This window comes from Sturnira hondurensis, unplaced genomic scaffold, assembly GCF_014824575.4.
Source record: "Sturnira hondurensis isolate 20B ecotype Veracruz unplaced genomic scaffold, ASM1482457v3 Scaffold0015596, whole genome shotgun sequence".
NCBI lineage: Eukaryota > Metazoa > Chordata > Mammalia > Chiroptera > Phyllostomidae > Sturnira > Sturnira hondurensis.
The window spans coordinates 11,927,704-11,943,861 of NW_028088227.1; the positions used below are offsets into that span (position 1 = coordinate 11,927,704).

The window sequence follows — 16,158 nt, forward strand, 5'->3', positions numbered from 1 at the left end:
AACTGACAACTGGCCAGTGCTGTTTGTGAACCTTGACTGTTCTGACTGGCGGGTGCCTGTGCTACGAGAGTCGTTAAACACTTCACACATTACCCCTCGGTGTATCGAATGTTACTCTGTGGAGCATCAGGAAGGCTGTACACTGGCAAGTGCTTTTAATAATGTCTCTTGCTCTGGACAGTAAATGTTAGGACTGCAGCCCTTACTTTCCATTGTCTCGACTGCTTTTTGAAGTAGTTCCTCTGGAGTTTTGCCAGCAATCTCCAAGTGGAAAATTTGAATGGAAGAGTCAGTGAATGTTCGTTCTAGAGATTTCCACGTGGTGATGAAAGACTTTATCTTCTCTTTAACAGGTTCCATTTCAGGAACATCAGGATAAGCGTCTTCAGGAAACTCGGGTAGTTCAACTTTTAAGTAAAGGTTAAAGGAAAGAAAAAAAGAGGCTTCAAATAAGGTATTTCACCCACACTGCCAAAATGGTTTGTACTTCATATTTTTAAAACATATGAAAGAAATATGTTGTTCTCAACAATAATGTACATTCATAAATTCATTTTTAATCATGCTTCAATTTCTTATATTGGCTAGATGAATTATTATGTATTAATAAAATTACTTGGATAATTAATATGTATTTCATATGGCATCTTTAACTGTTGATAAAATGTATAAAACTTGATAAAAAGTGTTATAAGCTGGACAGATACACTTTTAGTGTAATAAGCTACATTAGTACAACGCATCAGCTGGCATACGATGCAAAAAGAAATAAGCAGGAAGTCCGTGCTGTGCCTAAACAAGGGACCACACCCTTTGTAGGAGACTACAAAAAGCACTTTTATGCACTAACTCCTTTTATTTTACATGCTCACCTGTTTCAGGTAATTTAGCTTCCAGGCCCTCTTTGGGTTCTTTTGGAATTTCTGTTCCAACTGTAGTTTCCTCCGTAGGCTCAGATACTTAGAAAAGAAATATAATAGTGTTTGAATTTATGAAAGTTTCAGCACAAAGAAAATTTCAAAACACAGTTTAAATTGTATACATTATGTGTAACTGAAACTATAGTTCCGGTTAGAAAAGAAAAAGTATAGGCATAAAAATACCTAATAATATAAGACAGAAAATGAAGAATATTCTTAAATATACTAAAGGACAATGACCAGAATAATATCTGACACATGATACATTCAATTCTGACTGGTAACAGTCATGTATGTCTACAGCATTGAACTAGAGCTGACCCTAAATGGAACAGGAGGCTGGCTTTAGATCATCCCAAGAAAGTTCCCTGGGAGAAACAGTAGGGAGATAAAAAGCAATAAAACTAAATAATCTCCTAGACCTGTAACATTACTGTGAGATACTGTGGACACTAGAGCCCTCTGGTTTAATGTTTGATGTGTCATATTTAATGAATTTCTATTTACTTATTTGTTTTTGATATTTTATGGCCTGTCTTCTTGCACAAGGCAGGTGGGTAGGAGAAGAGTCAGCCTAACTGTACTGAAGAAAATGCTGAAGCCTCTGAGTGGGAGCAGAAGTCAGTGCAGGTGTGGGACTCTTCAAAGGAGACTGGGTGTTTTATCCTGCTAGCTCCTCTGCGGGGCACAAGGGATGTGATTGTCCCGTGAAGTTAATGCCAATCCATGTGATAAAAATGATCTATGTTGAACCTGAGATTTCTCAGTGTGAAAATTCCCATTAGTCCTGTTTCTTTTACCAGGTGACAGCAGGTTCCTAGTTACCCCAGGCTGGATTTGGCTGCAGGTATTTGAAGACCTTTAGTTCATAGCACTAGTTTCTAATCCAATAGTACCTGTGCTTGGAAGCATTTATGAGCCTCACTCCCACCATGGTTGGGTATCCCATCTTGCTGCTTTAAGCTCACTCCCCAGTCTGGAGAGTTGCTTTCCTCGTCCAAAGACTCCTCCTTGCCCTGCCCCACCCACCTCTGCAGCAGGGCTGGCTCCATGTGTGTGTGACCTGTGCAGTTGTATAGTCTCTCACTCAGGATGGCCCCACACTTACTGTAATGCTCTGTGGTTGTCAATTTGAAAATTTTAATAATTTTATCTTTGAACTTCGTTTTGTAATTAAAATCCAAAGGGGCCCCAAAGGGACAATAGAGCATGCATATGAGCAGAGATAGGTACAATATGGGTTAGCCAGTCCTCGTCATCTCACTCTTATGAGAGTTCCTGATGGCCCACCATGACTATAGAATTCCAGAGAACCCAAGATGTGTGGGAGTATGTATGACTGAGTGGTGAGGGCAGGCAAGCAAAGATGCTGACAAACACGAGCAACCATGCTTTCCTTTTGAACTAGGGTTTGCTTCAGATGCAGGAAGAAGGTGATAGCATTCAGAGAGACATGAATGACCAAGGAACCCCCACAGCCTCTCTTATTCACATCAATTTCCTGTAGTAAACACTTAGGCTGAAAATGATGATATAGAATGAAAGAAAAGATAGGGCAACCCAGTGTTCCTTTTCCTTTCAGTCTTTCTTTACTCATCAGGAAGTTAAAAGTAGAGAGTGTTGGTAGAATATATGCATATTAAGAAGTGAAATAAAAGGCTGAGTTAGTTTTGTGCACAAAACTTACCAGTATTACAGTAAGAATGAAATACCTATGTGTGTATGGGCTGTAAAATATGAACTGTGTTAATTTCAGTGATCTTTTTAAAAGATTTTATTTATTTATTTTTAGACAGAGGGACAGGGATGGAGAAAGAGAGGGAGAGAAACATCAATGTGTGGTGGCCTCTTGTGCACTCCCTAGGGGGGACCTGGCCTGCAACCCAGGCATGTGCCCTGACTGGGAATCAAACCAGTGACCCTTTGGTTCACAGGCCAGTGCTCAATCCACTGAGCCACAGAGCCAAGGACAATTTCAGTGATTCTTTATATGAGTTAAATACTCTTATATTTTTATTTAAAAATGGTATTGTACAATATAAAGATGAATGGTGAAATTCATGCTAATAATTTAAATTTTTAATTTTTCTTTACTCAGAATGACATTAAATAACAAATAAAAATCAATACATGACAACTTGTGAGAGAGATTATGGAAGAAAAGAAAAAGCTTTACATTTAGTACCTTTAATGGCATTTCTCTCCTGCTTTTTAAACAACATGCCCCACAAACGATGTAGACAGGCCTGTCCCTGAGTACTGAGCTAGGGCAGAGCAGAATCAGCTCAGCATTCCAAATCATGGGATTCAGAATAATGAGGTTTGGATGTTATGGCTGTTCCTTGGGCACTTATTCTCCATTGTTAGCCTGTTTCCATTTGCTTAACATATACACACACATGCACACACAAACACAGCAATGGACATGAGCAGAATTAAGGGCACGGCTGTCAATAAAGTCTGACCTGATTCAGATTCTGTTTCGGGCATCTCGGACACTTCAGACTCCTCAGGTAAGAAGCCCTCGGTCTCCTCAGCTACCTCAAGGGCTTCAGACTCTTCAGGAACATCAAGCTCCTCACCTTCAATCTCCTCATCAGCATCAGGGTCAGTCTCTTCCACTTCTAGAAAAAAATGAGAAGTAGTAAATTGCCATTCAGGTTAAGTCAGCAAATACTAATTGGGGGCTAGGCACTCTAATAAGTGCTGAAACCCAAACAAAGAATCAAGAGTGGTCCCCTGGCCTCCTGGGGGATGAGGTTTAATGAGGGAGAGAGAGAGAGATTTTCTATATATTTTACCTATTAAAATGTAGTGGTAAAGGATTCTCATCATATACTCAGGGTTCTACAGGAGCAACCAGCCTAAGGGTTCATTTAAAAGAGGAAATGGTTTTAGCAGCCCCAAATATTCTAACAGTAAGAAACTGAAAACATCTCAAATGTCCCTTCAATAAGGGGATGGGTAGACCTGCACCATCTGATACATGGCCACTACAATATGTGGCTATTGAACACTTGAAATGTGGCTATCATGAGATGTGATGTAAGTACAAAACATACAATGGATTTCAAAGCTTTAGTATGGAAAAGTGAATGTAAAATATATTGATAATTCTTGCATTTATTACATGTTAAAATAGTAATTTGGATACACTATATTACATAAAATTCATTTCACTGTTTCTTCTTACTTTTTATGTGGCTATTAGAAAATTTAAAGTTACATATATGGCTTGCATGATATTTCTATTGGGTATTACCAGGCTAGACTCTGTATTTTCTTATAGCTAATAATGAATAACAGAGTGGTTAATCAATACATTGAGTGGAAATTTTAAAAGCATAACTTCACATTTTCAATATTTGCTGATGACCATGTAGTTGCTGATGAACAGAAATACATGCATGGAAATCTTTCTGGAAGAATATGGGGTGAGTTATGGAGTCAGAAAATCCATCTTCTCAATTCCTTTAATAGATTTATGAAATTACTGAAAATGAAGGTAATTTCTTGGCAAAGATGATGTGAAAATAAATAAATGAACTTGATTTCTGGATTGTTGTGGAAATTCTTTCCTCTCAGTGAGTACCTTTGCAAGAATCACGTTCTAGTGGTGAGTGATACCTCTGGTGCCTGAATTTTAATAGAAATCTGGGTGATTAAGTCCCCAGATGAAAGCATCCTGAAGTGTCCTTACATCTCGAGGTCTGACCAGGACTGTAGAGCACGTGGCATCCAAGCATGTGACTTGGAATGTGGTGAATCTTCAGTGTTATACAGAGAATTTCATGGTGTTGCACAGAGGAAGAAGCAGAATTTGCTGAAACCTACTAGGGTTTGGGATGCAGTTCTGTGCTCTACACCAGAAACTCAAAATGTCTTTTACTAAATATCTTTTTTGGTTTAAAAAAAAAAGGTAAAAAGTTCTACTACTTTTTCCAAGAACCCTAGTGAGTAATCTGAGTACCATATAAGTCAGGAATGGATTGAAAAGTGTTCTAAGATCCTTTACTATCTGTGATTTTGACTAGTATGTGTTATATAATTATCTACTGCTTCATAATAAATGACCCAAAACCTTAGTGTTTAAAACAACAATAATCACATCAAATGTTAATCCGTCCCCCCCCCAAAAAAAACCCCAATGATCACATATTATATTTGTAGCTTCTGGGGTCAGGAACTCGGGCATGGCTTGTTGGTGACTCTGGCTCTGGGTCTCCCATGAAGTCATCATAAAGATGTTAATCAGGCCACAGTCATCTGAAGCCTTCACAGGGCCAGAGGACCCACTTCCAAGGTGGCTACTTAAAGTGACCACTGAGATCCTTCAGGAGCAGAGATAAGCCCCGCCCAAATTCCTGACTAACAGAATTGGGTGCACACTAAAAATGGAGGTTTACAGTGTTGTGGCGGCTTTTTGCCCAGCAATGGAAAACTGAAACAGATACTCTTTCTTCTTTTGAGGAATGGATTCCTTTGGTAGTCTGATAAAACATACGAATCCCATTTTAGAATAATGCTTTTGATCTTATAAAACAAAATACATAAGAAGCCAATTACATTCAAATACAGTCTTCAATACATCATACAAAATTCTGTGCTACAGGAAATTTGTGTATCTTTACTAATGCATTGTACAAGAACCAGCACCTGGTTTAATAATGACCATAATTTGGAAATAGCGATAAACACACACAAGATACATAAAACTGTAATGTGGTATCTTCATTTTTATTGGTGACAAAGTTAAATTATTGCTAATACTACTGTGGTTTGTTGCCTATATGAATTATTAGTTGAAGGAAGCACTACATTTTAATGAAAGATCAGTTAAAATAAAGTTGTAATTATTTTTTCATCCAAGTTCATAGATCCCTGAATTTATCCATGGACCCCCAGGTTAAGAACTCGAGTCTTAAAAGAAGTTTGTAGGGTAAGTTCTTCTATAATGTAGATTGGAAGTTTACGTGCAAATACAATGCGTATAGTAAGAGCTTGACCGTTTTATCAACTTCTGCAACACCTTTCTAATGGAAGTAATCCCAATAGCCACACATCACCCATGGCCAGGGCAACCATGAGAAGGCATGCTGCTCACACTGCCCTGCTGTGCACGCTGCTTTGAGGGTGCAGGAGTAAGTATCTGTGCCGGGAGTCTTTTTCCTATGGTCCATTACTCCAGTGACCATATAATTTATTACCCAAATTGAGAGTGAAAGGAGGTCAAATAAATAGTTTTGAACTATGGCCATAAACCTGGACTCTCATGGGAAAATGAAGAAATATGGTAACACTGTCTATAATTCACTGAAATACTATAGTTGCTGGCAATAATAATACAAAATTAAATGATATATTATTAGTCATATCGATCTGTGTTTGCCTTTTCTTTTCATATCCAGAGTGTCCAACAGCCCGTCATTTTCTTTTTCTAGTCTCAATGCCTCCTCTTTGGTTTTTCTGAAACAAAATAAAGTTCAAAATTTAATTATCTTTGGAAATTCACAAAATTATATAATTTAAGGCTTAGAATGGTAATAATAAACAGTACATTGTTCATAATAGTCATAATATTTTTTACTTCACAATATAAATATTTAATTCACTCTTATTAAGGCCAGTTAATTTTCAGGGTTTTTTTCTGAAGAAAATTTGGAATGTTACACTTTGTAAAGCTGTGGCTATTTTATTAGAAAACCTGTGAAAATTAGTAAAAGATTGTCTAACTACAAGTTAAAAAGGCAAATGAAAAAAATTGTACCTTTTTTCTTCCAATTAATTAAGAAATGTTCACAATATAATCTTAAGTGAAAAGTATAATATAGACCTATGTATAATACAATTTTAATTTTTTTAAAATATTTTATTTATTTATCTTTTTAGAGGGGAAGGGAAGGAGAGAGGAAAGAAACATCAATGTATGGTTGCTTCTCGTGCATCCCCTGCAGGGAACTGGCCCCTGCCGGAAACTGGCCTGCAACCCAAGCATGTGCCCTGACTGGGAATCGAACCGCGATCATCTGGTTCACAGGCCCGCGCTCAATCCACTGAGCTACACCAGCCAGGGCTTAATTTTGTTTTTAAAGTGAATATAAATTATTAAAAGACTAGAAGAAAACTAATCAAATTATTAATAATAGTTATCTAGATGATGGCATTATAAGAAATAAAATCTGAAATGGAACCAAAACCAAAAAAAGTCAAAGTCTCAAGTAAAGGCCTTGTAAGTTTTTTAGAAAAGAGATAAAGTTAACAGGATTAAGAATTCCATTTTAGGCCCTGGTTGATGTGGCTCAGTGGATTGAGTGCCAGCCTGTGAACCAAGGGGTCACTGGTTTGATTCCCTGTCTAGGGCACATGGCTGGGTTTTGGGTTAGGCAACCACACATTGATGTTTCTCTCCCTCTTTTCTCCCTCTTCTCCTCTTGGAAAATGAATAAACAATTTTTTTTTAAGAATTCCATCTTGGCCCAAATATCTAAAGACATGCAGAATTCTATAGCTTTTCCAGCATCAGCTTCCAAATGTGCCAGTCAAAAGCAGGATAATTTCTGTCATCACCATTAGTCTTTGGCTCATCTATCCAAGTGGTTTATCTAAGGATCTCATGACGGGCAGCAGAATCCTGCCTCATTCTTGTCAGGTCTCAGATTCTTATCAGCAGCATACTTTATCTAAGTTTTGGATAAGGTGAGTCTCACAAGAGTCCTATTCGAACTGACAATTCACACACAGTCAAAATGGGAAAAGAGTGTGGAAACAAGACCTAGTCATCGCAGAGGTCTGGTTATGAACAAAGAGAACTTGAATTATACCAATACTTCAGGCTGGATGGCAGGATTTGGCATACAGTAAAAGAACAGCCCCTATTAATAAGAAACATACCTGTTGGGAGAAGAGGTGTGGTAATGTTTTTTGAAGGAATATGTGTAACTAGAACCCAAAGAATGACGACTGGAAGAGAATGACAGGCCTACAGAATGGTCTTAGGAGGACTGTCCCAGAGTGTGCTGCTGACATGAATGGGCTCCACTTTACTTCACTGGTCCCCACTGAATACTTGGTATAGTTTTTTTGATATTATTTTTTAAAGATGCAGTTATTTTAACAAGAATGTTAACATTCTTTTTTAATGGAAAATAGAGGCATTTATTGAAAATGATACAAGAAACATTTCACATAGGACAATGACACCTCAGCCCCCTTTAAAGTAGACAGACACCTTGGGACCTCACACAGTTAGAATGTTAACATTCTTATACATATTCTCTTCTACATCAACATACTGATTCCTGAGGGCTAAAGTTCTAGATATACTTTCTAGGTCAAAAGCATACACATTTTAATTTTTTTAATCCTCACCTGAGGACCTTTTTTTCATTTACTTTGAGAGAAAGAGGAAAGGAGAGAGAGAAACACTGATGTCAGAGAGAAGTAATGACCAGCTGCCTCCCATACATGCCTGGACTCGGATTGTACAGGGGATGGAACCTGTAACCTAGGTATGTGCCCTGATGGGAAATTGAACCCACAACCTCTCGGTTATGGGACGATTCTATAACCAACTGAGTTCCACTGGCCAGGGCCATATTTTATTTTATTTTATTTTTAATTTTTTTAAAGATTTTATTTATTTATTTATCTTTAGAGGGGAAGGGGAAGGAGAGAGGGAGAGAAACATCAATGTATGGTTGCCTTTTGTGTGTCCCCTGCTGGGAGTTGGCCTGCAGGGAACCGGCCTGCAACCCAGGCATGTGCCCTGATGGGGAATCGAACCACGATCCTCTGGTTCGCAGGCCTGCGCTCAATCCACTGAGCTACAGCAGCCAGGGCCAGGGCCATATTTTAATTTTTAATAAATATTTTCTTTCTCTACCATTTTAGTTATATCACACAGTATATTTTTATTTACTTTTATCATATTATTTCTTCACTTTGTGAATTCTAGTTAGGAAAATTGTTTAAGTCATAGATAAATATGGTAAAAAGAAAAAAAATCTTATCTGTGCTCATTTTTTCTTACGGTGCCTTTTGAGAGTAGATGTTTGATTTAGAATAAATTTAGTTTGGGACTGTGAAAACATCCACAACTCTCCTTTAGAGATTCTAGAATATAGAGATTGTGAAATTACTGTTTTTCTTAGAATTAATTAGAGTTGGATTGGTTAGACCACCATTTTGATATTAAAGAGGTTTAATAAATACAAATTGTAAGTAGATATTTAACAGCTTCATAAAAGATTTATTAACCTGTTTTAATATTTCAGGCAGATTTTACCTTGCTGCTTCTTCCTCTATTTTTTTCTTTTGTAGTTCATCTAATAATCTTTCTAATATTTTAGAGTCAATTTCAGGCTTATTCTCCAAGTACAGTCTATTAAGTAAATATTTTCCTGAAATGCAGATAAAGAGAATAATATTAATTTTGAAGTTCTATAAAGTACAGTAAGATACATTTTGAAAATTTAAAAAATTTAATTCTTCCTAAATCCAAATCTATTTTCCTTTAAGCATTTATTTAAATATAGCCCAGATTCTTTAAAATATTAAGAGACCATCTTAATCCTTTTTAAAAGGTATATATTCACATGTCAAAAATTACTAAAACATGAAAAATGCAGAATATTTCCCCAGTAACTCTTTTCAAGTATATTTCCCTAAACTGCAAAATGGCAATATATTCTTGGCCCACTTGTCAAAGATTAGTTGGCCACATGGACATGGGTTTATTTCTGAGTTCTCTATTCTCTGTCCATTGGCCTATTCATTTGTTTTTCTGCCAGTACTATACTGTTTGGATTATTGTAGCTTTGTACAAAGTGACAAAAAAATAAAAATTGAGTTCTGCTATCTTGATGTACTTAATATGTCTCATTTGAGGTGAACAAAGACTATTATACAGCCTTATACATATTTCATTTAGGATTTACAGTGCTGACTGAGAGAGGAGGTGTTGAATTCTAGCTCCAAAGAGTAATTATAAGGGCCTGCTGGAACACCCAGTGCTCTAGCACATTATTCTGGCCACCCACTAGGTGGATGGATGCCTCATCTGTACACCTTTAGGTTGTAAAGGAATTGTTGGGGTGGTATTTGTCCCTAGTAAGGGTAGAACACTTTCCATTTTATATTTTAACTAAAACTATTATCAGCAATAAAAAAACTTCAGTTTCAGCCCTGGCTGGTGTAGCTCAGTGGATTGAGCGCGGGCCTGCGAACCAGAGTATCACAGTTTGATTCTCAGTCAGGGCACATGCCTGGGTTGCAGGCCAGTTCCCCGGCAGGGGACACACCAGAGGCAACCATACATTGATACTTCTCTCCCTCTCTCCTTCCCTTCCCCTCTAAAGATAAATAAATAAAATATTTAAAAAAAAAAAAAAAACCCCACTTCAGTTTCAAATTGACATGATAAATATTTACCAACCATTGTTTTCCATATCTGACAAACAGATTACTAAATCTGGTGTAATTCCTTTCTCGATTAAGGCTGTCCACAGCTCTTTTGTAACAGGGCAGTTGTCCAGTACCCATCCTCCATATCTTGGGACACCAGAAAACCTCTTCTTGTTTTCTTTGACTACCTGTAAAAAAATTGACACACTGATACTACCATCATAGCTAGATGAGTCAAGGATGCTACCACCATATATCACTTATGTGAACCTTAATCAACTGTTTTCTGAGTTCTTCTGACTTTCAGAAGAAAATAAGAGAACAACTTAATTTCAGAAAAGAAACTTAAAGCAAGAAAGCTATAAGTTTTAAAAATTAAGAATGAGAAGCAAAAGTCTTTATTAAATAAATATAACAACACTTTCCTTGCTATATTATTGCTTATTACAGAATTCAGATCCTAATTTAGAAGGTCTGGGATGAGGCCCAAAGGTCTGCATTTCTAACATGCTCCCAAGTAATGGTGATCTATGGACCACACTTTGGGTAGTAAGGTCCTAGTCCAGCTTGCTTTTTTAGTGACAACACTCTACACTTCCCTTTCGCTTTTCATCCCTCGGTGAGAGAGCTGTGAGGTATTGAGATGGTTACTAATAGCCAGAGAGGGAACTGGGTCAAAACAAATCTTCCAGGTGCTTAATGAGTTCTGCTAAACTCTCCCCTTCCCATCACTCAGCAGTAAAAGCTTCAATACAAGTATGGAAATCAGTAGTGTGGAACTGTGAATACACGGATTCTGAGGGTTTAAACAAGTTTGCATCACTTTAGGTAATCACAGTATGTTACAAGTCAAAAGGCAAGAGATGCCTATCCAGACATCCCTGGCCCACCCAGAATTTAAGATTATTTGCTTTATGAATTTCCATCTGAATGAAGTCTTTAGGAAAAAATTCAAACTTGTTGAAATGTATAACATTAAGAATTAGAGAGTAAAAAAGCTATAGAAAAGAAATACAAGTAATAGAAGACAGAGAAAGACAAATGCTGTATGATTTCGCTTACACATGGAATTAAAAAAAAACTAAACTCATAGAAACAGAAAGTATTGTTGGTTGCCAGAGGTGGGGGTGGGGACAGGGGGAAATAGATGAAGGGGGTCAAAAGGTACTTCCAGTTATAAGTCAGTCCTGGCGATGTGACTACAGCATGGTGTGACTACAGTTAACAACACTGTATTGTATATTTGAAAGTTGCTGAGAGAGTAGATCTTAAAAGTTACTACACACAGACAAAAAAGTAACTGAAATGATGGATGTTAACTAGCCTTACTGTGATAATCATTTTGCATACATTCATATATCAAATCATTATGTTGTACAACTTAAACTAATACAATATTACAGGTCAATTGTATTTCAATAAAACTGGGAAAAATATAAATGGTTAATAAAAATGTTACCATCTAGTTGCAAAGATATGAAAATTAAAGCGATATCAACATATTTATAATTTCCCCATCTCAATTTTTTGGAAAAAGTTTAATGACTTTATAGTATTTTATCAAATAAATTTTGATTTGTTTAATCATCCTCTGTTGATTTATATATGTAATTTATAAATATAAATTATATATAATTGATAACTTTATTATAATATTGTGCTCATGTGATGGACATCTGTATGTATAAATCTTTGTCCAAACATACATTTCCTCAGGCAAGGTTCCTAAAAACGTTTTTAGGTAAAAAAGAATAAGGAAACATTTTAAAGGCTCTGCATACACATTGCCACTTGCTTCCACATCAATTTTCACTTCTGCTATGTGACTATATCACTACAGTCTCCCTAACAAGATTGTTGTAAGTTTTAAAATATTTTTGCCAACTTTACAGCAATCATACCACATTGTTTTAATTTTCATATTCTAATTGAAACTTGAACATTAAAAATTTTCAATTAACCATTTGTATTAGAATTTTTTATTTATTGATTTTACAGAGATAGGGAAAATAAAAAGAGAACATCAAATAGAACATCGATTCGTTGTTCTTCTAATTCATGCATTCATTGGTTGCTTTTTTTTATGTACTCTGACCAGAGATCCAACCAGCAACCCTGATGTATTCGGACAACGCTCTAACCAACTGAGAGAGCTGTCGAGAGCTGTAGTTTTTTCCTTGATAAAATAGTCTGCTATGTCTCTTGCCTGCTTTCTTATTGGGATATTAGATTTTTCTTGATTTCTAAGAAATATTTATATTAAATAATTAATATGTCAGTTTGTAATAAATACTTTCCTCAATTTGACCTAGGCCTTAAACTATTGATTTTCATATTTTTTATATAAAGAGAATCATTAATTATTCTCACCCCTGAGATTTTACTTCCACTGCATTTGTGCCCAGAGTATTTGACAACTCCAATATCACTTCAATATAACTACACTTTCTTCTAGTTCAAAATGCAATTTTTAGGCCTGGCTGGTGTGGCTCAGTGGGTTGAGTGCTGGCCTGTGAGTCCAGGTGTTGGTTTCATTCCCAGTCGGGGCACATGTTTGGGTTGTAGACTAGGTTCCCAGCTGGGGGCATGGGAGAGGCAACCAATCTATGTTTCTCTCCCTCTTTTTCTTCTTCCCTCCCCCTCTCTGTAGAGATGAATGAATAAAATATTTAAAAATGCAATTTTAACATTTTACTTAATATTATGTGAAATTTAATTTTCATAAGGTAAGATTCTAAATTGGTTTTCCCCAATAGTTAATTTTATCAACACTATTAAATAATTCCTCCTTTCCTTTTGGATTGTGATGTAAACTTTATTAGCATATGGTGAATTATTAATCTATCTCTTTCTGTTTCTGTATCATCTCTGTGGTTCTGTTTATTCTTTTTTAAAAATACATATTTTATGGATTATGCTATTACAGTTATCCCAATTTCTCTCCCTTTGTCTCCTCCACCCAGTACCCGAATTTCCTCCAGCAATCCTCCCCTTAAGTTCATGTCCATGGGTCATCCATATCTGTTCTTTGGCTTCTCTATTTCCTATATGGTTCTTAACATCCCTCTATTTTGTACCTACCCATTCATACTTCTCAATACCTTCACTGTTCACCCTATTCTCTCCCTTTCTCCTTCCATCTAATAACTCTCTAAATGTGTCCATATCTATGATTCTGTTTCTGTTCTTCTTGTTTTTTTAGTTTGTTTTTTAGATGCAGTTGTTGATAGTTGTGAATTTGTTGCCATTTTAATGCTCTATTTTTACCTTTTTTGGTATATAGTTCCCTTTAACATTTCATATAATAATGGCTTGGTGATGATGAACTCCTTTAGTTTTACCTTGTATGGGAAGCACTTTATCTGCCCTTCAATTCTAAATGATAGCTTTGCTGGATAGAGTAGTATATTTTGCCATGTATAATGCACAGTTTTTTGCCCAAATTTTTGAGGAAAAAATAAGTATGCACATTATATATGGATAGTACTATTTCATATCTATATAAATGTTTTTAATTCTTTTATTTATGTTTATGCATTAAAAGTTTAGCTTTAGAAAGCAATAACAATATCTATATGCAAAATAACACCCTAGAATAGAATAATTGGTTTTGTTTCTAAAACCAATAAATAAAAAATTTGCATTAAAAAATTAAAACAAAAGATATTTTTCCTGAAAGTTTGGGCCAAAAATGTGGATGCACATCATACATGGGAGCATATTATATGCAGCAAAATACGGTAATCTAGGTTTTAGGTCCTTGCTTTTCATGACTTTGAATACTTCTCGCCAGTTCCTTCTAACTTGCAAAGTATCTTTTGAGAAATCAGCTGACAGTCTTATGGGAACTCCTTTGTAGGTGACTCTCTGCTTTTCTCTTGCTGCTTTTAAGAGTCTCTCTTTATCTTTAACCTTTGGCATTTTAATTATGATGTGTTTTAGTGTGGTCCTCTTTGGTTCCAATTTGGTGCTTTCTGTGCTTCCTGGACTTATATGTCTATTTCCTTGGACAGATTTGGGAATTTTTTCTTTCATTATTTTTTCAAATAAGTTTTCAATTTCTGGCTCCTCCTCTTCTCCTCCTGGCATCCTTATGATCCAGATGTTAGTGTGTTTGGAGATGTCCCAGAGGCTCCTTGTTCTATCCTCATTTTTTAAAATTATTTTTTCTTCTTGCTGTTCTAATTGAATACTTTTTTCTCTCTTATGTTCCAAATTATCGACTTGATTCCCAGCTTCATCCCCTCTACTGTTGGTTCCCTGTAGATTTTCCTTTATTTCCTTAATGTAGCCTTTATTTCTGCCTGGGTATTTTTTATGCTGTTGCAATACCCAACATCCTGATAACCAGTGCTTTAAACTCTACATCTGATAGGTTGCTTATCTCCATTTCATTTACTTCTTGTCCAGGAGTTTTTTCTGTTCTTTCATTTAGGCCATGTTTCTTTGCCTCCTCAATTTGGCAGCCTCCCTGTATTTGGTTCTGTGTATTAGGCAGAGCTGCTTTGATTCCCTGTCTTAGTAGCATGGCCTATTGTAGAAAAGGCACCTGTAAATTGTGTGGGGTGGAGCCTTAGGTAATTGCTAGGGTAGGGCAACCTGTTTCACCACTCTGTTGTTCTTTGTTGGGAAGGGCTCAGAGAGGGGACAATGCTGCTCCTTGGCCTCTGGAGTTTGCCTACGAAGAAGCTGTCTCCCAGCACTCGCTCTGTTGTCAGCCACTTTACTTTCTCCCCTTCTCCCCATATGCCACTTGTGCCCTTCCAGTTGTTACCCCAGTGCTGAATCCCAGAGGGGGTGGGTTTATGTGAATTCTAAGTCTGTTGTGGGCCCTTTAAGAGGAGTCTCTTAAGAATCTCATGGTTTCTTCCATAGCCCCAGCCTCTGCTGCTTTTTATAGCCAGAAGTTATGGGAATCTTCCTGGTGCTGCAACTCTGAGCTGGGTGTTCTGGTCTGGGGCTGGGATGACTCACTCCTGAGGTATCCCTCCCAATTTTTATCTACCACATGTGAATATGGGACCACCCATTCCGCTGCCTCTCCATGCCACTCTGCGCCTCTACTTCTCCTACCCATCTGGATGGATGTAGCTTCTTAGACCCCTGATTGCTGGACTTCTCTATAGTTGATTTTCTGATGAATCTGGGCGATATTTGTTTTGTGGTCTGGCTGTAATTTTTGCTGTAGTCGTGCATGGGGGCAGAGCATGTTTACCTATGCCTCTGTTTTGACTGGCTGTTTATTCTCGTATGACTATCGAGTCTCAACAGTAGTCTGTTGCATTTCGACACATTTTACTAGCTGGTAGAGCAAGGCTCTCTCTGTTATACTTTGCCAAACTGTTCTTTCCTAGTCTTGACTATTGCTTGTTCCAAACCACCTTTAGAGTTATTTTGCCATTTTTCAAAACATATTGAGATTTTTCTTACCATTGCATCAATCCATAAACTAATTCAATAAAGACATCTTAAGATTCTATCTTTACATGTACAAAATTAGTAACTAACTAGCTACACTATGAAAATAAGTTTCCTACTCACAGAAATCATAGAAAACAGATGATGAGTAAAACAGTCTTCCGCACAGGTCTCTGTTCTCTTGGGAAAGACAATCTGATACGAGATTTGGTGGTAAAAGCTCACGTAATTTCAACCCCCACAATCCCAGAGTCACAGTGTACCGTCTAATGACACTACATATATTCCTCTATCACAAGTATTTTATTAGTACTCCCTGTAGATTTGTATCCTCCAAAATAAACTCTGAAAGCAATGGAGAAATGCTTCAGTGAAGGGCAACGGCGGGACTTTCATAGTGCTAAAGATGTCCCTCACT

The 16,158-nt window shown here is 36.8% G+C and overlaps 1 protein-coding gene across 2 annotated transcripts in view; it reads right to left on the minus strand.

The window, feature by feature from the left end:
- The window catches only part of AK9 (adenylate kinase 9), a 115,661-nt gene that overhangs the window by 54,181 nt on the left and 45,322 nt on the right, over window positions 1–16,158 (minus strand). Inside the window, exons 17-22 of one of the 2 annotated variants that reach the window (XM_037065033.1) lie at window positions 10,354–10,510; window positions 9,205–9,319; window positions 6,310–6,386; window positions 3,386–3,544; window positions 873–959; window positions 207–407 (exon numbers count right to left, since the gene is read on the minus strand). In XM_037065033.1, coding sequence (XP_036920928.1) covers window positions 207–407; window positions 873–959; window positions 3,386–3,544; window positions 6,310–6,386; window positions 9,205–9,319; window positions 10,354–10,510 — 796 coding nt within the window. Of the gene's footprint in view, window positions 1–206; window positions 408–872; window positions 960–3,385; window positions 3,545–6,309; window positions 6,387–9,204; window positions 9,320–10,353; window positions 10,511–16,158 lie in introns of those variants that run through there. The other variant, XR_005069260.1, reaches the window with a different exon arrangement.